Below are 24,051 nucleotides of genomic sequence, written 5' to 3'. Positions count from 1 at the left end.
TCTAAATGTGGAGGGGGAAAAACTGGAAGACCCGAAGAAAAATCCACACGATCACGGGGAGATAGAGAGACGCAAACTCCAAATATACAGTTTAACACGGAGGATTTCGCGACCAATATCATCCATAATGTGCAGGGTGCTTCAAAAAAATGTTTAACACTTCTGAGAATTTGCAACGAGGCCACAATAAATGTGCCTCCTGGGCTCTGAGACCACCTGGTGAAGATTCCAGGCACATTGTTGACAATGATGACGAACACGACTTTAAGAAGCTATTAACAGACATTTGTTATTATGTTACAGTGTATTATCCGTTGTTTTTTCATTAAAAACGATAGTCCCGTACAAGTGTTAACATATTTTTTTGAAGCACCCTGTACATAAAACGTCTATGAATGAAGGAGGTTCATTGATGTCCACAATTGGCACGTGGTCGTGGTACGTGGTCGTGCCACGTGGGCCCATCCGCGGTGAGAACTTAAAGTGGCAGCGGGCGCAGGGTCTCTCCATGTGGTAGCGTGGCCGAGCGGTCTAAGGCGCTGGATTAAGGCTCCAGTCTCTTCGGAGGCGTGGGTTCAAATCCCACCGCTGCCAACTGGAATATTTTTTTAAACAAAATTTATATTCACTTTTGTATCATATATATTCTTTGGGATGATTACAGCTACATTTGTACCAACAACAAAAAATACATTAACAATCGTGCTGGTGGTTTTTTTTATTTTCATTGCTGTTATTATATACACGCGCATAAGATTATTTGTGTTTTAATTGCGGCGTGGTCGCGTTTAGCCACGCGGTGTCACATGGAGGCCGCGATCCGCCGCCGCCGCCGCTGCTGCTGCTGCCCCCTCACATGGTTCAATGCAAACCCCGCACAGAGTAAGTTTCCCTTCCTGGCGCTTAGCTTTTGAACAGAAGCGCCGCCGTCGACGCTTGCCGCGTTTATTGTTGAAGTTTCGTTTACGAATTTAACCGCCTTAGCGCGACAACGCCTCGCGTCGCCGAGACTTAGGCCGCGGCGAAGCCTCGCGCTCACCTGGATGTGCTACCGGTGGAAGCGGGAGGCTCCGGGCAGGACCGGGCGACGCCCCCGGCCTGGCCGGCCTCGCAGTCACCATTCGTTACGCTTTGGTTTACATCTTTAAAACGTAGCGCCAATGCTAACGCGTTGTACGTGCGTGTTGGTGTGCGCTTGTTTTGAGTAATTGACGGTGATTTGTTTTGTAACGACGTGGGGACACGCTGAGATTCGCTTCTTGTGACTGACCAGCTGAGTTTAACCACGTGAGTTGTTTAACTCGCAAGTCGTTAGGACTTTCCCCGCCAATATCCATAATAAATGTTCTTTCTGTAAAGCCACGGAGATAAAAACAAATAAACATAATAATCTAGTAATATTATAATAATTATATTTGATCTATCTATGTGTTTTTACCGAAATACCCAAATAATATGAATTGCTGCAGTCACGAAAGCTTTAAGTCAAGATTTAATCTATAATGTTTTTTTTTGTTTAGATCGCGTATATATAAAAAAGCCCTCCACCACCCGACACGGCCAATCAGTAAGGGTTGGTCACCGACACAAAACGTGCCACATTCGTTACTCGCTCTCCAACACATCGCTTGTGTGTTGTAGAGCATTTCAATTCGAGTACGACGTTTCGCCGGTAATTGCGACCAGCATCATCAGGCGGACATCCAATTGAGATTTGTTTTTCTCTCTGTTTAATCTGTCCCTCTATATTTAACCAGACAAGAACATCGCATTGAGTCTTATTCTGTTCCGGATGAGACGTCAGCCTGCATTGTTGCTATCATTATTATTATTTTGCAATCCGTGTTTTCTCTTTACAGATTGTACATTTGAGTTCACAGTGTGCACGTGCTCACGTTTCCTGCAACAGTTGTCCCCACACACACACTAGCCCCACATCACACCAGGATCCCAGCTCCAGCCTTGCTCTAGCCTTGAACCTTAACCCTGACGTGGCATCAGCTGTGTTGGCTAGCAGATGTTAACTTCCTCGCCTGGTATACAGGAGGTCGTGGGTTCAATCCCGACCCTGACGCCTGCTGCTGTATATTTGGAGTTTGCGTGTCTCTCTCTCATCATCATCACGGTGGCTAGGAGATGTTAACTTCCTCGCCTGGTATACGGGAGGTCGTGGGTTCAATCCCGACCTGATGCCTGCTGTGTATTTGGAGTTAGAATTTTCTCACCGTGGTTTGTGTGGATTTTTCTCCGGGTTTAGATTATTTGGCTGCTATTAATTTGCACATGATAAGCCACTTTGTTGAGATATCATTTATGGCCAGGTTGCTTCTGAATAATAGCTATGCGGCCACCGAATGGATGTTCCCTGTCTTCCAAGCGATGCCCGATAGCACCCATCGATTGAACCCGGCGACCAGAGTTCGATTCTCATTCACGACCAATAAACTGTGGCGAATATATGAGCCGGTCTTGCCTTAAATGAACGAAGTAGTACCTAGTGCAGTGTCTAAACATCAGCACTGGGGAGTCAAAGGCAGCCGGGCGTGGTGTTGGCCACCTACATCCTACGTGTGACGTGTCGCTAACAGCACTTGTCCCGACTGTCTGTTAAAGACGATGCAGGGGATCACCTGTATCGTCGTTTTCTCGAAGTCCGAGGTCGTAATCGTTAATCTGGTAGTACAGATTGAAGTGGAGTCTTGCCCAAAGCCTGGACGTTAACAACTTATCCGAATGCCAACGACTTATCTTGAACCCTAGCGCTTGCGTCAAACACCCGTCGGTAACCACCAGTTCCTTAACCCAACTCCGTAACGCGTACACCAGCACCGAATCTGAAGAGTGATGGATGATATACGCAAAAGGCACAATTGTGACTGGAAGATCAGTTCTCCCATCACGCCTTGTATGTCACTGACATGGCCGTGCCTTCGATTCGAAATTGTGGAGATTTAATTTAATAAATGAGCATGGCAATGAGACATCTGTATCATAGCAGTTTCATCCTTGTTAGGAATCTTCAATACAGTAATATCCACCATCCTTAACCCTTAATCGGTGAATCTGTACGTCATCGCGTGCACAGGGGTGAAGACTCGTGACGGCGGTGAGGACCTCTGGTGAGGGTACAGCGGTGAGGGTGTGCCAGCATCGTCCACCCGGTGCCAGAAGTGGTGTCCCGCCAACGCCCACGTGGATGCTGTGACACGGACCCTGTGACGGGTGGACGCTGTGATGAGTGGGTGGCGTGACGGGTGGCTGGTATGACGTTTGGACGGTGTGGCATTTGGGCGGTGTGACGGGTGGACGGTGGTGAAATGCGGCTGGTGTGACGGGGGAACGACAGTGTGACGCGCGTCCGTTTTGACACGGGAGCAAGGGGAGCGGCAGACTGCATCACCATGGCGACCGCCACAGACGACGAGGACGACCCTATCGTCGAGGAGGTGAGGAGCGAGGACGCACGGCGCTGCTCACACACCAGAGGCTCGCGTGCACGTACAGGCAGGCGTACATGCAGCTGGCGTACAGGCAGCAGGTACCGAGCGTGTAGTAGACACGGTGCCTGCATACTCGACGCCTCTGTGCATCACGTTTCTACACCCGCTGTCTGTGTTGTCTGCTCGCCGTAATCCTTGTGCGTGTACGGCCTGGTGCCTGTACATTTGCTTGCAGCTTGTCTGCTGACTGTACACCTACTGCCTGTATGTCTGCTGCCTGTACACTCGGTGTCTTCGCCTGACACCTGTGGAGTAGCGTCTTGTGACACCGATGTGCGTGATGTATTCGAGTGTAACGGCAATGGCCTTGTTGGATGCTGTTGTGCGTGTGACAGATCGACGTGTACCTGGCGAAGGGACTCGCTGACAAGCTCTACCTCTTCCAGGTAGTTGGCAAACCTGACCCTGGGGTGGGGGGTGGTATATCGAAGTCACCGGAAAATTCCAGCTTTTCACCAACTCGCACTGATCAGCCGGGTGAAGTATGGTACGACGCTTGCCAACTAAAGTTAAAAGCAGCGTTAATTACACGAGTTATGTCCGTCTGCCTGCCTGTAACACGGGGGGCGCGGGGGGCAATAACTCTCGTCAAGTTGATCCCGTAATAAACAATATTATAAATTTCTGTTGCTGTTCGAGGACATGCCCTGTAGAAAAACTGGCCACATTGATCAAACGGTTGCCGGACATTTGGCGGTAAAAACCAGCGCTAAATAAAATAGACTTTTCGGCCATGGCGATGACGTCGCACGCCACGCGTGTGGTGCCATCACCATGACATCACTACACGTGACGTCACCTCACGACATCGCGCGCCGTGTGACGTCGCGTGCCCCACGCTCGGAAGGTCGCGTTATCATCGCGTTATTAAACACATTCCGGGGACAAATGAGCACGTTGGAGAGCGTTGCGGAATACGCACGCATGCACGCACGTCTTCTTCCTTGGGTTGCGTGCGGCTCTTGAGTCGGCCGTCGCGTCTCGTTTGGCAGTACCCGGTGCGGCCCGCGGGCATGACGTACGAGGGCACGCCACACCTCGCCACGCGCATCAAGCCCAAGCTGCATAAGGTGAGCGTCGAGGATAGAGGGTGGTGGTGGTGGGGGTGGCGGGGCAGGGCACGGAGAGACCCTCATCTGGCCACGGGGGCATGGTGCAGGGAAGAGAGGCTTGGTGGTTTGGGGCGGTACCTGCCTTGGACACTAGCCTGCCTGTGGCCGGACGCCCTTCGTGTGTGTGTGCGTGTGAACGAACGAGCGAACGTCCTTACATCGCAACGCAGGGAGCGCACCGCAGCCTCCGATCACGTGACCGGGTCACCTGAATCCGTGTCGTCGTTTTCAAACTCCTTGGCATCGCCTCGTCGCAGTCGGTCGCGCGCTTTGGCCTCCAGTGGGCAGCAGACGTAGTCATCGTCACGCCCTCGATGGCATCAATCCGCTCGTCGTCACCTTTGGGCAAGCTGAAAAATAACAAACGGCCCCGTCGACGAATCGTTTTGCTGGCGATTGCGTTCTTCCCCGAACGAACGCTGCAGGTGGAGCTGGAGCTGGGCATCAACGTGACGAGTCCCAACTACTCGCGCAGCAAGGGGGAGCAGATCGCACTCAACGTGGACGGGGCCCACGGGGACGACGGCAGCGGCTCCTGCACCTACTCCACGTAAACGCTCACCTCCACTCACCGTGACTCACCGTGACTCACCGTCACTCACCACTCACCGTGACTTACCTCCACTCATCGTCGCTCACCTTGACTCACTTCCACTCTTCCTCCACTCACCGTCACTCACCTCCACTCACCTCCACTCACCGTCGCTCACCGTGACTCACCGTCACTCACCTTCACTCACCGTGACTCACCACTCACCGTGACTCACCTCCACTCATCGTCGATCACCTTGACTCACTTCCACTCTCCCTCCACTCCCCCTCCACTCACCGTCACTCACCTCCACTCACCGTCGCTCACCGTGACTCACCGTCACTCACCTCCACTCACCGTCGCTCACCTCCACTCACCTCCACTGACCGTCACTCACCGCGACTCACTTCCACTCTCCCTTCACTCGCCCTCCACTCACCGTCGCTCACCGTGACTCACCGTCACTCACCTCCACTCACCGTCGCTCACCTCCACTCACCTCCACTCACCTCCACTGACCGTCACTCACCGCGACCTACTTCCACTCTCCCTTCACTCGCCCTCCACTCACCGTCACTCGGCTCCACTCTCTTCCACTCACGGTAACTCACCGTCACTCACCTCCACTTGCCCACACTCGCTGTCACTCACCGTCACACTCATCGCCACTCACCATAACGAACTGTTACTCCCCTCCACTCACCCTCACTCACCGCCGCTCGCCTCCACTCACCTCCAGTAGAGTGACCGGGGGCTTTGCGGTGCCGCGTGAGCCGTGACTCGGGTTTCCCTTGCGCTCGCCGCGTAGGAAGCTGATGGACAAGCAGCTGCTGTGCTCCAGTCAGACGCCGGGCAGCGCGTCGCGCTACGCCATCGCCCTCTACCGCAGGGGTACGTGAACGGGGAGGGGGGGACGTGGTCTATCGCGGCCTTCTTCGTCGCAAGGCCCGACGGCCACTGGCGGCCCCTGCTGGCCTTTAATGCGGACCCTGACGTGCGGCCCCCGACAATGCACAACACGTGACAACACCACGTCGTCGTGAAACCCCGGTGGTTTAAAATGTGTGACGGCCGCCACACTGATGTCTTATCGGTGATAGTGGCCCCCCTCTGAAAATGAGTGATGCACCCCAGCCGCAACAACACGTCGTGAACGTGGCGCGGGCAAGGACGGCGCGGGCCCGAATGTGTGTCCGCGTGTGCACGCGTCTCTGAAACCCGCGCGTTCGAAAACTCGTGCGTCCTAAACCAGCGTGTCCTAAACCCGCGTGCCTGGTCCCCTTTACCCCCCACCCCCTCTCCCCCGTGTGCCGGCAGGCGAGCTGCATGTGACGCCGCTCCAAGGCGTCTTGCAGCTGCGTCCCAGCTTCTCGTACCTCGACAAGGCCGACTCCAAGCACAAGGACAAGGACGCCGCCCAAGACGGTGAGCCGGGATGCCTGCCCCTCACCCCCGCCACCCCCGCCACCGTTCTCTCTCTCTCTCGCGGGGAGAGAGGCCCGTCCGTGCCGGTTAAAGTCGCGCGGTTTTCCCGCGTTGCTCCGGGCTGTCCGGTTCCGGGTGAGCTGCCCCGATGTTTGTAGGCAAGGACCCGTTCTTGTAAGACGCGGGTGACAGGAAGCGAAATAAAAGTTTTTATTCTTTCTGGCAATAAAACAGTTGCGATGTTCGAACACCAAATAGAAACCCTTTTCAAGGAACGAAGTACTGCATTGACCACTCGCAGTACTTGTGGTGAACATGCAAACAAACATGCTCTGATAATATGATTGGCCTACACCAGAGACAGCCTTCTTTACGCAGACTTGATTCCTTGCAAAAGGTTCTCTATTTGGTGTTTGAACATCTTAACACAACTGTTTTATTGCCAGAAAGGGTAAAACCTCTCATTATTTTTAATTCTTTGATACTGGAAAAAAAGGTCCCGTGAAAGAAAGCAAGCCTGAGCCCGCTGGTGAGACGCTGGATGTCAACACAGACCCTGAGTTTTCTTGTAGCGAAGCAGTGCTACTGTGCTGCAGTGCTGCCGTGCTGCAGTGCTGCAGTGCTGCCGTGCTGCCGTGCTGCAGTGCTGCAGTGCTGCAGTGCTGCAGTGCTGCCGTGCTGCAGTGCTGCAGTGCTGCAGTGCTGCCGTGCTGCCGTGCTGCCGTGCTGCCGTGCTGCCGTGCTGCCGTGCTGCCGTGCTGCCGTGCTGCCGTGCTGCCGTGCTGCCGTGCTGCCGTGCTGCAGTGCTGCCGTGCTGCCGTGCTGCCGTGCTGCAGTGCTGCAGTGCTGCCGTGCTGCCGTGCTGCCGTGCTGCCGTGCTGCCGTGCTGCCGTGCTGCCGTGCTGCCGTGCTGCCGTGCTGCAGTGCTGCCGTGCTGCCGTGCTGCAGTGCTGCAGTGCTGCAGTGCTGCAGTGCTGCCGTGCTGCAGTGCTGCCGTGCTGCCGTGCTGCCGTGCTGCCGTGCTGCCGTGCTGCAGTGCTGCCGTGCTGCCGTGCTGCCGTGCTGCCGTGCTGCCGTGCTGCAGTGCTGCAGTGCTGCAGTGCTGCCGTGCTGCCGTGCTGCCGTGCTGCCGTGCTGCCGTGCTGCCGTGCTGCCGTGCTGCCGTGCTGCCGTGCTGCAGTGCTGCCGTGCTGCAGTGCTGCAGTGCTGCAGTGCTGCAGTGCTGCAGTGCTGCCGTGCTGCAGTGCTGCAGTGCTGCCGTGCTGCAGTGCTACTGTGCTGCTGGTAAAGGCCGTGGCGACCCATTGGTTGCGTAATATTTTATGCAGAGAGACAAGGTAGGTGTGTTTTTTATTTAGTGATTAACGTTCTCTGCAACGACACCCGCTGTTCATTTTCCGTTGTAGATTTAAGTATTAAATTATCGGTTGGATGACAAATCGGACGACACGGGAAGTGATTGGCGGGACTTGGTGACATCATCGGCATCATTGGCAGCCGTGTCGTGCTGGGCGTGGCTTGCGGGGGGGTTTCCCGCCTTCGGGAGGCAGGGGTGGCGGTGGGGGACGTGCGGCATGATCTCACGATGCCGCTTAACACGTGAAGTTACTGTCGATTGAACGCACCCCCGAGGACAAACGCACGTCGGGAACGCTTAGAGAATCCACGCGCGTGTGTGCGCGGCTTTCCTTCCTCCATGCCCTAATTGGTGCTCGTGTTGTGGAGCGCGCAGGCGACTCGTCGCAGGAGGAGGCCGAGGACGATGTCAAGCAAGTGACGGTGAGCGCCGACGAGATCACTAACTCGGGGGTCGAGTTTTACGCGCATTTCGGATTGCTCGCGTGACAGTGGTCGGTCGCAGAGGGGTTTCGCGAATACATTTTTTCAAATGATTTGACGTAATTGTGCAATCGGGGGGAAAATAAAGCAAATCTATACAAACGAGACGAAGAATCGAATTGACAGTTGAATCAAATCGCGATACCCGAATCGTAGCAATAATCATCGTCGTCGTAGTAACGGGGAAGGGACGGGGCGAGTCGCTCGGTGCCGCGTGACGACGCTCGCCACCATCGATGTTATGGTGGCGCACAGCGTGTTGCACAGCGTGGCGTGGTGGTGCACAGCGTGGCGGTGCACAGCGTGGCGTGGTGGTGCACAGCGTGGCATGCAGCGTGTTGCACAGCGTGTTGCACAGCGTGGCGCGGTGGTGCACAGCGTGGCGCGGTGGTGCACAGCATGGCACGCAGCGTGTTGCACAGCGTGGCGCGGTGGTGCACAGCGTGGCGCAGCAATCGCTAAGAATCGGGTTGCGGCGTTGCACCAGGTGCGGTTCGCGCGACCGGAGAGCGACCGCGCCAAGCAGCGGCGGATGCAGTCGTACGAGTACATGCAGCAGAAGCAGGCGGAGGAGCCGTGGTTCAACCTCCGCCACCACGGACTCAAGGTGAGAGCGCCGTGCCCTTCAGGGCTCTCACGCTCGCTCACAAAGACAAGGATCCCCCGTATAGCCTCAACAGACCGTTGGGGCGAGTGCTGTTAGCGAGCTCACCCACACGCACCCACACGCACCCACGGCCGCAGACGCCGGCAGCAGGGCAAGGCGGTGCACGCCAAGGTGGCGCGTCTCTCCCGTGGTGCGCGCAGGACGGGCGCGCGGACCACGAGCGACAGTACCTGCTGGCGCAGAGCGGCATGATGGAGGCGTGCGAGCTCATGAAGACGCCCAAGTGAGCGAGCCCCTAGCAACCCCGCTCCGCTCGTTAACGCGTCGGCTCGCTCTCGCGCTCAGAGAGCGTTCGTTTCGGGGGACCCGGGTCACTCTTGTAAACGAGACTCACCCTCCTCGTGAGACGAAGCCTCCGTGATCTTAACCCATCCATCGTCCCCCGTGCGCTTCGTTCGCAGGGAGTACCTCTCCATGCTGATGCCTCCCGCGAAAGAGGAGACAATGTGAGTGTGCTCCGCACTCGCCCACCCGTGATCCTGCACCTGTTTATCCGATGCCCGCCAGTCCCCACCCCCCGCCACCACCAGCACGCACGCACGCACGCGGCATTGACGCGGGCGCGGCGCTGCCACTGTGTTCACAGCAAGGTGACGGTGGCGCCCAGCAACGTCATGTCCATGGCTCAGCTGCGCACGTTGCCGCTCGGAGACCAGGTGAAGACGCTCATGAAGAACGGTGAGCACCTTGAGGGGGGTGTGCTTGTGTGTGCGTGTGTGTGCGTGTGTGTCTGTGTGTATGTCCGTCTGGCCGTTTGTGCGTGTGTGCGCGTCTGTGTGCGTGTTTGCGTGTGTGTTTGTATACGTGTGTGTGGGTGTGTGTGGGGAGCGGTAGTGCAGCGGTTAGCGCGCTGCCTTATGAACCCGGCGACCCGGGTTCAATTCCCGCTCACGGCCAACACCAGTGACGATAATCTGAACCGGTCCTGGGCCTCCCCGAGTTCGACTCAGCCTCAAATGAGTACCTGGTGCGGTGTGTGAACATCGCCACTGGGGAGACAAAGGCGGTCAGGCGTGGTGCTGGTCACCCACCCCCTCGTGTACCATTCTGGCCTTCATAGGTGCTCAGTGAAGGCTGTGTGTGCGTGCGCGTGCCCCCGTCCGCGCGTTGCAGTGAAAGTGCTTCAGTTCTCGCAGCTGATGTCGCTGCTGAGCCCCGGGCTCGACTCGGTGTCTGTGCTGCGCAGCGTGCAGCAGGTGGCCCTGCTGGTGCAGGGCTGCTGGGTCGTCAAGAGGTGGGTGCGCTACCAGCCTGCCCCCACATCCCATCGCACGCAGACGCACGGACTTGCACACAGAGCCATGAACATGCGTATAGACCCATCGACTCACGTGCAGATGCGTGGAGTTACACAGAGGGGCCCATGGGTTAATCCAGGACCCGATGGCTATCGAGTGCACAGACGGTGCGACTGCACTGCGGCCCACGGTCTGGAGGAGCCAAAGAGAATCAACTGGCTCCGCTCGAGAGCTCCATCTAACCATGGGGGGGGGGGGGGGTGGAGGGACGCGGCTGAGTCCCGGATTCAAACCCAGGATCTTGGAGGGTGCCGGCTCCTCGCTCCGACTTCCGAGCCGCCCGACTTCTTGAGTTCTTTACTCTTTGGTTCTTTCGGTAAAGTCACGTAGGTATAAAATAAAATAGATCACGACGTTGCGGGCGCAACACAAGCGTCCGAAACATCGTGATCTATTTTATTTTATTTTTCTACCCACGTGATTTTACCGAAACAACCAAAGAGTATGGATTCCTGCAATCACGAAAGCTTCAAATCAAGATTCTTGAGTTCTATTTTGATGGCCGTTGATCCCTTGTGTGCACCCCCCCTTCCCCCCCCCCACCATTGGTTGTTTGACTTGCATCCCACTGGGATTTTTGCACACAGCATTGGTGTACGGTGTTTTTTTCTGCAATATTTTCTTGGATTTTCTGTTTGCACTCAGTCACATATTCACGTTAAGATGTTTTTTGTTCATGTTTTAGTTTTTTGTTTGTTGCGGTTGCACCCGATTCAAGAGCCGAATGGCTCACAGGGCTATACCTAATAAATGAACTTGAACCCCCCCCACTCCCCCCCCCCCCACAGCGAGGTGCTCTACCCCAAGGACTCGCTGAGCCCTCACAGCGGGATCCCCGGCGAGCTGCTTTGCCGTGCCCGAGACTTCGTCGTGAGTCTCCCGAGCCGCGTGACGCCGCTTCCCGTTTGCGCCCCGCGGCCCTTTCGCCGTTCCGCGCCGGGGCACCGCGGCGGCGGCCGCGGCGGGGGTCGTTCTTGAGCGGAATTAACCTCTCTGGCGCCGCGCCGGTTGGCGAAAATGATCGATTCTCGCGGGGCGCGCCCGACCGCCCGCCGACGCGTGCGTTGTTGATCGCCGGGCTTGAGGATCGATACGAACGGCCGCGTCCCAACGGTGTCGGGTGCAGACACAGGAGGTAGCGGGTGTAGTCGTAGTACGGGCAGCGGGTTGTCCGCCGGGCAGCGGATGGATAGGGGGAGACCCAGGACTGGTTCAGTTGTCGCTCACCGCTCATGTCTGGCATGGCTGGGAGCGGAACTTGTGTCGTGGTGTTTGGACTTTAAACCCGACCCTACTTTTTTTTTTACATATTCCTTCTCCGTTGTCGTTTCGTTGAGCCAGGCCACCCTCTTACACATGAGACGAATCCCGGTCTCCTTGAGGTCTCGCCTGGTTGAGCAAAATCAACTCGAAACCGTTAAGTAACCCTGAGGTGTGTGTGCGTGTGTGTGCGTGTGTGTGCGTGTGTGTGTGCGTACGTGCGGCCGCCCGGCAGATGTGGAGGTTCACGCAGGAGAGGATGCTCCTGCGCAAGGACGTCGCCGGAATCGTCAAGGTGGGGTGCGACGCATGCAACACGCGCACGTCAACGCACACGTCACGCACGCGTCAACGCTGCTCGAGCTGCGCCGGCTGCTCAACCATCACCATCCACCACCTTTGTCGTCCGACCACCACCACCCACCGCCACCCGTCACCCACAATCACAGTCAACGACATCCCACCCACCACCATCAACTCAACCACCACTGCCACTAACAACTCCGCCACCACACTCCGCCACCACCAACTGCCACCACCAACCGCCACCACCAACTGCCACCACCAACCGCCACCACCAACCGCCACCACCAACCGCCGCCAGCCACAGCCCACACGTGCACGTGCCTGTGTGCGAGCGTCTACACCAGAGCGTGCCAGCACGCGTGCGGGATCTGCGTGAACGCGTGTGTTTCTGCGGTCTTAACCCCCCACCCCCCACCCTCTCCTCCGCTGCACGCAGCTGCCCCCCGACGACGTGCGCGAGATCTTCCAGCAGGTGGCCGTGTCGCGCATCGGCCTGGGCTGGGAGTTCATGCAGCCGCGCGACGACGACTTTGTGCGGAGGCACGCCGACGTGGTGCAGCGGCAGACCATGCTGTGGGCGGGCGTCCAGGCGCGGTGAGCTTCCAACGCCGCCGCCACTACCGAACCACGCCGCCACCCACCCGTCCACCCATCCACCCATCCACCTCCACCCCCACCCACCCCCCCAAACAATCCCGTTGCCAATGAACGCCGTGTTGTGAGCAGCGGGCGGACGGGATAAGGGTTCAGTGTTTCGAAGGAAATCATGAACGGTGATGATTTCGGCTTGTAACGCGCTGCTGCTTGCTACTACTACTACCGCCGCCGACGACGCACGGTGGAAATCGACAACGGAATTTTGTAACGACCGGATCTGGTAACGGCAAATGTTAAATGACGTTGCCCGTCGACCACCGACAAACCGGTCGTCGGCATCGCCCGTTACGCAGCCCGAATCGCCACTGCCGATCTCGTGCGAGTTGAGTATCGGCCGTGCGCGTGACGTGCGCGTGACGTGCGCGTGACGTGCGCTCCTGCGTTTGTGTGTAGCGGTAGTGCTGTGGTTAGCGCGCCGTGTTACGAACCCGGCATCCCGAGTTCGATTCCCGCTCACGGCCAACACCGGTGACGATTATTTGAACCGGTCCTGGGCTTCCCCGAGGTCGACTCAGCCTCAAATGAGTACCTGGTGCGGTGTGTAAAGATCACCGGGCGTGGCCACCCCCCCCCTCCACCATGTGCCGTGCCGGCCTTCATAGGTGCTCGCTAACAGCACTTGCCCTAACAGTCTGTTAAGGCTACGTGGGGGATCTTTGTGTGTGACCGCCAGGCTGGAGAAGGCGTACGGTCTGAAGAAGGAGGACATGCTGCCCAAGAAGCCAGAGGCACCGCCACTGGGTACGCTCCGTGACAAATAATCGCGCCTCTCTGTATTTTTGCTCTCATCGTCGATGGAATGTATTCCGTAGTCGGTCACAAATGAGCAAATGAACGAACGTGCGTACGTACTTACGTATGCATGTAATTACGTATGTACGTACGTACGGACGCACTGCAGGTGCCGTGGTGACGGGGGAGGAGCGGCTCAGGCTGGCCAGGTCAAAGATCATGGAACACAAGGAGGATCTGGAACAGACCTACAAACAGCGGCATTCCCAGAATCCCACGAGGCAGACCCACAATGCCGTGCAGGAGAGCGGCGGCGTGCGCATCAAGGAGGAGCGCGCCAGCGATGCCGAGGATACGGTGAGATTTCACGCGACTGCGTTTTTTGCCGATCCGCTGCTGGATGAAGTCCTTCTCAGGCCGCTGCTGCCGCCACAACCACCATCTCTCACAGTCCCGTCATGTTATAATCCATCGAGCGTGTGCGCTTGACCTGAATTAATCGCTCCATCTCACAGGAGGACGTCCTCTCCGACACATTCCGTTCCTCGAGTCTTTACCTTTACCGCCTTGCATTTTATCGTTATGATTAATAATAATATGATTGTTTAGAGAATAAGTTTCGCTGAGTCACGTGCCAAGTATTTGCAGGAGGGGCCGTCGATTGCAATGCATCATTCGATTGAGCAAATTTGGGGGTACATTTTCAAATTTGGACAATGACGCCGGCTCACAATGGGCCTCCTCTGGCGAATGACGTCGACCTGTAACCAACCGGGAACTCAAGAGACCGGCACGAGTCTTATTTGTGAGCTTGACTTGGATCAACCAAGTTGCCAAGAGCAATAACATAGAAAACAAAAAATAGCACCACGGTTATCGAACCCAGCTCTAACCGCGACGCCGCGATTCCGTCCCTCCCCCCCCTCCCCTCCCTCCGGGCGCAGGAACCGATGGACGTGGACAGCTCCAACGGAGCGCCGGCGCTCGCCAACGGAGAGCACGGCGCCCCGGGGGAGTCGGAGGCGGCGGCGGCGGGAGCCGAGACCCAGCGGCGCGAGCTCCTGGCGTTTGTGCGAGCGCGCCTCGCCGAGCACACGGTGCTGCCGCTGCGCGAGCTGCGCCGGCTGCTCGACCGCCACCTGGCGGCGCTGGCCCCGGGCCACGTGCTCGGCGCCGGCATCTCCCCGCTCATGCTGCAGGAGGCGGCGCTGCAGAGCGGCGGCCGGCAGATACACGTGCAGGTGCGCGCGTGACTGCGTGTGTGTGACTGCGAGCGTGACTGCGCGCGTGACTGCGTGTGTGTGACTGCAAGCGTGACTGCGCGCGTAACTGTGCGCGTGTGACTGCGCGCGTGTGACTGCGCGCGTGTGACTGCGCGCGTGTGACTGCGCGCGTGACTGCGCGCGTGACTGCGCGCGTGACTGCGCGCGTGCGTCTAACAACACTCGCCCCCTGCAGTCTGTTAAGGCTGTACGGTGATCTTTGTAATTTTTTTTGTCTTTGCGCGCTGCGCAACGAACCCGGCGACCCGAGTTCGATTCCCGCTCACGGCCAACACCGGTGACGATTATCTGAACCGCTCCTGGGCCTCCCCTAGGTCAGGTCAGCCTAAAATGAGTACCCGGTGCGATGTGTAAACCTCGCCACTGGGCAGACAAAGGCGGTCCGGCGTGGTGCTGGCCACCCACTGACTGGTGTACCGTGCCGGCCTTCATAAAGGTGCTCGCTAACAGCACTTGCCCCAAAGGTCTGTTGAGGCTAATACGGGGGATCTTTGTCTCTGTAACTGCGTGCCTGTGTGTGACTCCATGTGTGTGACCCGTGCGTGTTTGCGCGCGGGTACGACTGCATGCGCATGCGTGCGTACAGCCCTAATGGTTTCTCACTGTAATGGCACTTGCCTCGATAATCTGCAAGGCTAAATGGGGGGGGGGGGGATCTTTGTTACCAAATGCAAAGATCTCTCGTTCTGTCGTAAAGAACCAGAGGCTCGGAATCCCATCAGACGGGATTCGCGAACATCGTGCCCCACTGCGGGGACGCGAACCCGGCTCGATACTGTGGTTTCAACGGTCAGACCGTGACTCACGGTACCTATCGATCCCTTCCGGAACACCAACCGCACCGGATTGCTTTTGCCGCTGGCGCTTCACGTCACCGTCGCACTCCCTGCCGCCGCCAGATTCCGCCGCAGTTCCTCTCGGACGCCAACAACGACAAGGTGTTCGCAAACTGGAGCGTGGGGGACGCTCACGAGAAGGTTCGTTCGAATCACTGCCCCTTACCCAGCCCCCCATTCACCGCCCCCTCCCACCCAAACCCTTATTCACCACCCCCCCCACCCACCCCCCCCACTCACCACCTCCAAAACCCACCCCCTCATTCACCGCCCCCCCCCCCACCCAACCCTCCCATTCACCCCGCCCACCCCCCCATTCACCGGGCGAACGTGGATATATCCGGCCGAGATTGTGTCAATCCGCGGTGAGTTTCGTGTCCGCGCCGGTACTTGTTGCGCGGTGAAGGCGTAGGGTGCATCCCGGCGGGTGGGTTACGTCTCGGCTCGCTCCGCGTGGTTGGTGGTGGTGATGGTGGTTGATGGTGGTGATCGGGGGGTGGAGTGTCCTTCCTGACTGGCGCCTCCTCGCTGTGCAGCCCCGGCAGGTTCTCCTGGAGATGTTCAATGAGAACTACCGGCTGAAGCGCCCGGCCATCCAGTCGCGGCTCGCACTCGCCGGAGGACCCGAGCCGGACAAACCGACGCTTGACAAGCTGCTGAAGGTCGCTCACACCACCACCACCACCACCACCACCGCCACCACCAGTGTCTCCTACTCCTCCACCACCACCACCACCACCAGTGTCTCCTACTCCACCACCACCACCAGTGTCTCCTACTCCACCACCACCACCAGTGTCTCCTACTCCACCACCGCCACCACCAGTGTCTCCTACTCCTCCACCACCACCACCGCCACCACCAGTGTCTCCTACTCCACCACCACCACCACCGCCACCACCAGTGTCTCCTACTCCACCACCACCACCACCACCACCAGTGTCTCCTACTCCACCACCGCCACCACCAGTGTCTCCTACTCCACCACCACCACCACCACCGCCACCACCAGTGTCTCCTACTCCTCCACCACCACCACCACCACCACCACCACCAGTGTCTCCTACTCCTCCACCACCACCACCACCAGTGTCTCCTACTCCACCACCGCCACCACCAGTGTCTCCTACTCCACCACCACCACCACCAGTGTCTCCTACTCCTCCACCACCACCACCACCAGTGTCTCCTACTCCACCACCACCACCGCCACCACCAGTGTCTCCTACTCCACCACCACCACCACCACCAGTGTCTCCTACTCCTCCACCACCACCACCACCACCACCACCAGTGTCTCCTACTCCTCCACCACCACCACCACCACCACCACCAGTGTCTCCTACTCCTCCACCACCACCACCACCACCGCCACCACCAGTGTCTCCTACTCCACCACCACCACCACCACCACCACCACCAGTGTCTCCTACTCCACCACCACCACCACCACCAGTGTCTCCTACTCCACCACCACCACCGCCACCACCAGTGTCTCCTACTCCACCACCACCACCAGTGTCTCCTACTCCACCACCACCACCAGTGTCTCCTACTCCACCACCACCACCACCAGTGTCTCCTACTCCACCACCACCACCACCACCAGTGTCTCCTACTCCACCACCACCACCACCACCACCAGTGTCTCCTACTCCACCACCACCACCAGTGTCTCCTCCACCACCACCACCGCCACCACCAGTGTCTCCTACTCCACCACCACCACCAGTGTCTCCTACTCCACCACCACCACCACCACCAGTGTCTCCTACTCCACCACCACCACCAGTGTCTCCTACTCCACCACCACCACCACCACCAGTGTCTCCTACTCCTCCACCACCACCACCACCACCAGTGTCTCCTACTCCACCACCACCACCACCACCAGTGTCTCCTACTCCACCACCACCACCAGTGTCTCCTCCACCACCACCACCCGCCACCACCAGTGTCTCCTACTCCACCACCACCACCAGTGTCTCCTACTCCACCACCACCACCACCAGTGTCTCCTACTCCACCACCACCACCACCAGTGTCTCCTACTCCTCCACCACCACCGCCACCACCAGTGTCTCCTACTCCACCACCACCACCACCACCAGTGTCTCCTACTCCACCACCACCACCACCACCACCACCAGTGTCTCCTACTCCACCACCACCACCACCACCAGTGTCTCCTACTCCTCCACCACCACCACCACCACCAGTGTCTCCTACTCCACCACCACCACCACCACCAGTGTCTCCTACTCCACCACCACCACCACCACCACCAGTGTCTCCTACTCCACCACCACCACCACCACCAGTGTCTCCTACTCCTCCACCACCACCACCACCACCAGTGTCTCCTACTCCACCACCACCACCACCACCAGTGTCTCCTACTCCACCACCACCACCACCACCAGTGTCTCCTACTCCACCACCACCACCACCAGTGTCTCCTACTCCACCACCACCACCACCAGTGTCTCCTACTCCTCCACCACCACCACCACCACCAGTGTCTCCTACTCCACCACCATCACCACCGCCACCACCAGTGTCTCCTACGCCTCCACCACCGCCACCACCAGTGTCTCCTACTCCACCACCACCACCACCACCAGTGTCTCCTACTCCTCCACCACCACCACCACCAGTGTCTCCTACTCCACCACCACCACCACCACCAGTGTCTCCTACTCCACCACCACCACCACCACCAGTGTCTCCTACTCCACCACCACCACCACCACCAGTGTCTCCTACTCCACCACCACCACCACCACCAGTGTCTCCTACTCCACCACCACCACCAGTGTCTCCTACTCCACCACCACCACCACCAGTGTCTCCTACTCCACCACCACCACCACCAGTGTCTCCTACTCCACCACCACCACCAGTGTCTCCTACTCCACCACCACCACCACCACCACCAGTGTCTCCTACTCCACCACCACCACCAATGTCTCCTACTCCACCACCACCACCACCACCAGTGTCTCCTACTCCACCACCACCACCACCAGTGTCTCCTACTCCACCACCACCACCACCACCACCAGTGTCTCCTACTCCACCACCACCACCAGTGTCTCCTACACCACCACCACCACCACCAGTGTCTCCTACTCCACCACCACCACCACCACCAGTGTCTCCTACTCCACCACCACCACCACCAGTGTCTCCTACTCCACCACCACCACCACCAGTGTCTCCTACACCACCACCACCACCACCACCAGTGTCTCCTACTCCACCACCACCACCAGTGTCTCCTACTCCACCACCACCACCACCACCAGTGTCTCCTACTCCACCACCACCACCACCACCAGTGTCTCCTACTCCACCACCACCACCACCAGTGTCTCCTACACCACCACCACCAGTGTCTCCTACTCCACCACCACCACCACCGCCACCACCAGTGTCTCCTACTCCTCCACCACCACCACCGTGACGTTCGTCCCTGTGCGTGTCCTCACCGCTGCAATTCCCCGTTCCCCGCCGTGTGCAGGAGTGCTGCGTGAGCCGCAATGGGATGTGGTACCTGAAGGGAACGACTCCGTCGTGACAGCAGCCGTCGCCTCGGGGTGCGAGGAGGGGGCGGGGGGGGGGAGGAGCGTGGGTGAGGAGTGCAGGTGAGTGAAGTGGTGTGGCCGTGAAACCCGGGGATTGGCCTCAGCCCAAGGCTCCGTGGTCAGGTTGCCACTTGGACATGTCCTGGTTGAAGAGAAGAATATTTCACAAGACTGGAATAGTGGAGAACTGCATGCGTATGCACTGTCTCGATGGCTGTGTTGTTATTATTATTGTTGTTGCACAGTCAACAAAAATGCGCTGTGACCTTTACGGACCCGGGAAGACTTACAGATTTGCCTGGACGGCCACATCAAAAATAAAAAAGAACGATTCTGGCAAATCCAGGACAGGTGCCAACCTTACCACATGGCCTCCCTGGATTCCCAACGGCCATCGTCATCCCCGCCGTCACCTTCCTTTCTAGACGAGAGGAAATGAGGCGACCTTCGAGGCCGACGGCTGAGAGGGCAGAGAGATGCCAAGGTGGGGGGGGCGGGAGGGCAGGACAGCCGGGGTCTTCTCGGCGGCCTTGCTGCCGCCCCCCCCCCCACACAAGCAGTTTCAAGTGCTGCCCCCCCCCCTCCCCCCTTACTACGGGGCAACCTCGCTGCCTCCGCTGCCTCCGCTTCCACCGCAAAGTCTCGCGCTGCCACGGAACGGCAGCCCTGGAGACTCAAATCACGCGGCCCTCTGCTGGGCCAAGAAAAGAAGGCGATCAATTTTTTTTTTTCTCCGAAGTTTACGACTGATGTGTTTTTTTTCTCTCTCCGGCTTAAGTTTCACGTTTCTTTTTTGCCCTCCCGCCGCCCCCCCCCCCCCGCTTCTCCTCACCTCTGTGATTGATGTGAGAAGGTTACGCGAGCTGTGCATATACTGTACATCTGTTGGTTATGTCCAAGTATTTTCATCGTGTGGATCGGGCTGCAAAACGGTAACGCAAACCTGTCAAGCCCTTATCAGTGCCCCACCTTATTACGGACCAATTCAGACCTTATTGGTCACCCCCGTACCCTTATCAACCTCAACGTTCATCCTACAAACTCCCATCACAAGGGAGAAACGCAAACAAACAAACAATTGCCCGTATTGAAATGGCTGTACGCCGTATGGACCTCAAAGCTCAACTTCCCTCTTGATTTGAATCTAAATTTGAAGCTTTCGAGACTGCAGGAATCCATACTCTTTGGTTCTTTCGGTAAAGTCACGTAGGTAGAAAAAAACCCAACTTCCCTGTACAAGAATACGGGGTAATCCGTATGGCTTGACACGGTATGGTAACGGAATCGTTTCGTTCACGGCGTGGATTGGCTCTCAAGTCCGGCAGTCAAGTGACGTGGGTGGGTGGGTGGGCGGGTGGGGTGGGTGGTCCGGGTTGTGCACGCGGATTTTCTGTCGAGGACACAGGTTGAGGCACGCACTGCGCTGAGTTTTGTAATGAGATGCTGCTGCGGTCTTACACTTCATGAATTGCAGGTTACGTTTGCTGCCTGTCGGTCGTAATGCCAAACCCGATTGCGATAAACATTGATGTGCGTTAAAACAAATAAATACCCGTCGTGAATTTCTACCGACGACGGAGCCTGCATGTGATGCCAGGGAACGACACTGGCTGGAGGAGTCTGTGCAGTGTTTGTTGACACTCAGTGGGTTTTTAACGCTTGCGTATCCCATTGCTACTGGCACATCTGAGCTGCACCAGAGTTGGGGCCATCATGGTACAGGTGTTTTTTTTTTCCACTGGCTTCTTGCCAAGCCGAGCCAGAACAATACCGTGAAATTCTGGCCTTGTAGTAATTGTGAATGTGACGGGTAGCCCAGTCGGACCAGGATCAGGGGTTCGTTTACTGACGGTCGGCAGCATGGCACTGGTCTTTTTCCACTGGTCTTGCAGTGGAAAAAAACAACCTGGTGCCTCCTGAGCCGCGCTGGGCTGGGGGCGGGGGGGGATTACGTTTAATGCCATATTTTAAAGATTGCGTTTCGGTGCAGATAACGGTCACCGGCAACACTTGAAAGCGGGGTTTAGTCTCCGGTGTAGAAGTACAAAATCGAAACTTTTTACAGCGGTGAACACGCTTCATTTGAACGCTGAATTGTTGACAAGAATTCAACAAAAGAATGTTCTATTGCGATAGCTGCATTGGGAGTAATGAACAGGAACAAACGGCAAAAACAAACCCATTCACATTTGTCAACAGCACTGCCCAAAGAGGAATAATATAAAATACCGTAGACCGATGACGAACGTATGTGATGTTTTATTTTTTTCTCCCCCCCCCCCATCCTCGATGTCGCAGAGCAAGGACCGACGTGTTATTACCAGAACCGAGGTCAATTAAAATTCCAGTTGCGCAATTTGTAATGAAATGGAATCGCAATGTCAAATATAATGACTGTTTTGGCAAACAATGCTGCTGCTGCTGTATTTGAAATTATAATTGACCGGAGGTCTCGTTTTTATCATCCCTTTATTTAAAGATTCGAGTTGAATGGATTTGCTGAAGTTGTCGAGACGAAAGATATCGGAAGCTCCGTGCAGTACAACGGACATGTGCATTGTGTCGAAAGTAAACATTAAAAGGCGCAGCCCCTGCAATTCCTCTTGTCACGCCACTGCTTGCAAAGGGGCCCTCTGCAAGAGGGAGCTCCAAAAGATCATCTCGAAGATACTTGGCCTACTTTTGCAGACCGCACAGGCAGTGGCCCAGACGCCTTGGACGAGATGGGGAGTTGCCCCACGCCTTACCCCACCACACACCACAATGACTGGTGGTGGTGGTGGAGCCGTCGGCAGCGTGGGGAGCGGTGGTGCAGCGGTTAGCGCGCTGCGCTGTGAACCCGGCGGCACGGGTTCGATTCCCGCTGCGCTGTGAACCCGGCGGCACGGGTTCGATTCCCGCTCACGGCCAACACCAGTGATGATTATCTGAACCGATCCTGGGCCTCCCCTAGGTCGACTCAGCCTCAAATGAGTACCTGGTGCAATGTGTAAACATCGCCACTGGGGAGACAAAGGCGGTAGGGCGTGGTGCTGGCCACCCACCCCCTCGTGTACCGTTCTGGCCTTCATAAGTGCTCGCTAACAGCACTTGCCCCTACAGTCTGTTAAGGCTACACGGGGGATCTTTGTCTGCTGGTGTCGCCATGCATAAGCAGCGATCTTCGCTAACTCGTTTCTGCTCCTCGCTCAATACTCACCTTTTATTTCCCCCCTTAGCTCACCCCACGACCCCTTCGTAACCACGTCTACCGTTCCTCCTCCGTCTTCATAATCTCCACGGCTATCATTCATTCCCCATCCATCCAATCCATTCATCATCATTTAGTCTCATCAATTTGAGCTTTTACCAAATTCACGCATCACAGATTCGCCCAATTGCCGCCTCTCGTGTATTATGTCCACCTCATCACCACCATTACATTCATACCTACCGATCTTGATTCTCCGTAAAGCGCCTTAGTCAAGGCGCTTTATGGAGAATTGGTCAAGGCGCGGCGCTATATCAAGGTGCCACGGTGGCTAGGAGATGTTAACTACCTCGCCTGGTATGCAGGAAGCCGTGGGTTCGATACCTAAAACTGACGCTGCTGCTGCTGCTGTATATGTGGAGTTTGCGTGTCTCTCTCTCTCCCCGTGGTCGCGTAGATTTTTCTCCGGGTCCTCCGGTTTTTCCCTGCACATTTCGAATCAACATCACCGCGCGTCTATCGAGTTATATTTGGGCTGCTCGAGGCGGCGGTGGCTTGGGAAGGCCTTAAACCAGCAGTTGATTGACCACGGCTGATGATGATGACGATGGGTTTAGGCTCTAGAACTTGAATTACAAGGTGACACCGATGAGCTACAAAATAACGGAGGCCCCATCGTGTGTACATGGAACGCCCTTCTCAACGCCGGTGACAGTTGTATAACAAGCCTGACTGCTGATGACACCCAGAGAGTCGGAGCCGATCCAGACTTTGCTTGCTGAAACAAGCGTACGTAGGCTGACGGAATAACGTTATCTCGTTAGGGGCCGTCCATAAATGACGTCACGCACCTGGGGGGGGGGTGAGAAATGTGACGTCACATAAAAATGCGCAACTTTAAATATAGACAACACGTTCTACTTAATTAGACTTTTTAATAAATGTTTTCTCCTACAACATCAAAGTGCAGCGCCACATTAAATACGCACTACAATGACAATAGTTTAAAGCGATTTGAAGCATGTTTTATTTGGGGGGGGGGGGAGCAGATCTCTGTGACGTCATGTTTGAGGGGGGGGGGTCAAAAAATCGTCCAAAATCACGTGACGTCATTTATGGACGGCCCCTTAACTCGTGGAGACAGGATGGAGTGTCGGCGTCTTTCCAGTGCTGTGTGAATGCTTTCCCAATGTCCAGCAAGCAGCGCACGTGGCTTGGCCCAATCTAAGAGGTAGAACCTCTGAGCTGACAACAACGGCGTTGAATCTCGGCCGAGAGGCGAAACCCTCTGAACTGGCATGAACCCTGGGAGGAGCCCCCCCCCGCACCCCCTCGCGTTCGTAAACACAAAACGCCACGCAACCACAGCCTTGACCAAGCCTAGCCCCGCCCTCACCCCTCAGACCACGCCCTCCTGCACCAAACCACGCCCCCTTCTCCCAGACCACGCCCATCCCCCCAGACCACACCCCTCCCCCAGACCCACGCCCCCCAAATCACGCCCCCTTCTCCCAGACCACGCCCCCCCCAGACCACGCCCCGCCATTCATTCTCTTAGTTCTTTCGGTAAAGTCACCATGTAGGTAAAAAATGAAATTCAAATTAAAAAAAATAAAAACAATAAAATCACGACGTTTCGGAGGCAACACAAGCTTCCGTCTTCAGGTGAAACTGTCACAGCAAAAAATCTGTATCAAGTGGAGAGAAGTCCCAAGAGGTACGACCTTATATACTGGTTAAGTGGGGAGGAGTTGTGAGATGGTCAGTACTGCTGCTGGAACTGAGCCTTTGTAATGTAGATGCATATGTAGATAAGCCAGCTAGGAT

At 56.8% G+C, this 24,051-nt stretch overlaps 1 protein-coding gene and 1 non-coding gene across 3 annotated transcripts; both read left to right on the top strand.

The window, feature by feature from the left end:
* Positions 1–512: 512 nt before the first annotated feature.
* Positions 513–594, top strand: TRNAL-AAG (transfer RNA leucine (anticodon AAG)). The gene has a single exon. It is a non-coding gene; the product is annotated as a tRNA-Leu (tRNA).
* Positions 530–21,631, top strand: POLR3E (RNA polymerase III subunit E). Of its 2 annotated transcripts, none has more exons than XM_078605136.1 (22): positions 530–882; positions 3,086–3,446; positions 3,836–3,886; positions 4,493–4,570; positions 5,038–5,162; positions 5,953–6,035; positions 6,462–6,569; positions 8,302–8,348; positions 8,896–9,015; positions 9,216–9,298; positions 9,477–9,521; positions 9,662–9,753; positions 10,189–10,309; positions 11,162–11,243; positions 11,869–11,928; positions 12,376–12,533; positions 13,270–13,337; positions 13,498–13,685; positions 14,273–14,569; positions 15,511–15,588; positions 15,984–16,109; positions 18,971–21,631. In XM_078605136.1, exons 2-22 carry the CDS (start codon positions 3,402–3,404, stop codon positions 19,025–19,027), a joined length of 2,112 nt encoding a protein of 703 aa, XP_078461262.1. In that variant the 5' UTR covers positions 530–882; positions 3,086–3,401; the 3' UTR covers positions 19,028–21,631. The 2 variants fall into 2 exon arrangements, with proteins under 2 accessions (XP_078461262.1, XP_078461263.1); XM_078605137.1 differs by lacking the exon at positions 530–882 and adding an exon at positions 990–1,287.
* The last annotated feature ends 2,420 nt before the right edge of the window (positions 21,632–24,051 follow it).

Source organism: Lampetra planeri, chromosome 23, assembly GCF_965212315.1.
Source record: "Lampetra planeri chromosome 23, kcLamPlan1.2.h2, whole genome shotgun sequence".
NCBI lineage: Eukaryota > Metazoa > Chordata > Hyperoartia > Petromyzontiformes > Petromyzontidae > Lampetra > Lampetra planeri.
Note: the sequence above shows the minus strand (reverse complement) of the source record. Positions and strands in the feature narration are given on the sequence as shown.

What these genes read in the sequence shown, in the direction of transcription:
- POLR3E (XM_078605136.1), top strand. Translation starts at nt 3,402, where the DNA reads ATGGCGACCGCCACAGACGACGAGGACGACCCTATCGTCGAGGAG. An exon ending in GAGCTCATGAAGACGCCCAA is followed by an intron (nt 9,299 to 9,476) that starts GTGAGCGAGCCC and finishes CTTCGTTCGCAG; the next exon opens with GGAGTACCTCTCCATGCTGA. An exon ending in ACGTCGCCGGAATCGTCAAG is followed by an intron (nt 11,929 to 12,375) that starts GTGGGGTGCGAC and finishes CGCTGCACGCAG; the next exon opens with CTGCCCCCCGACGACGTGCG.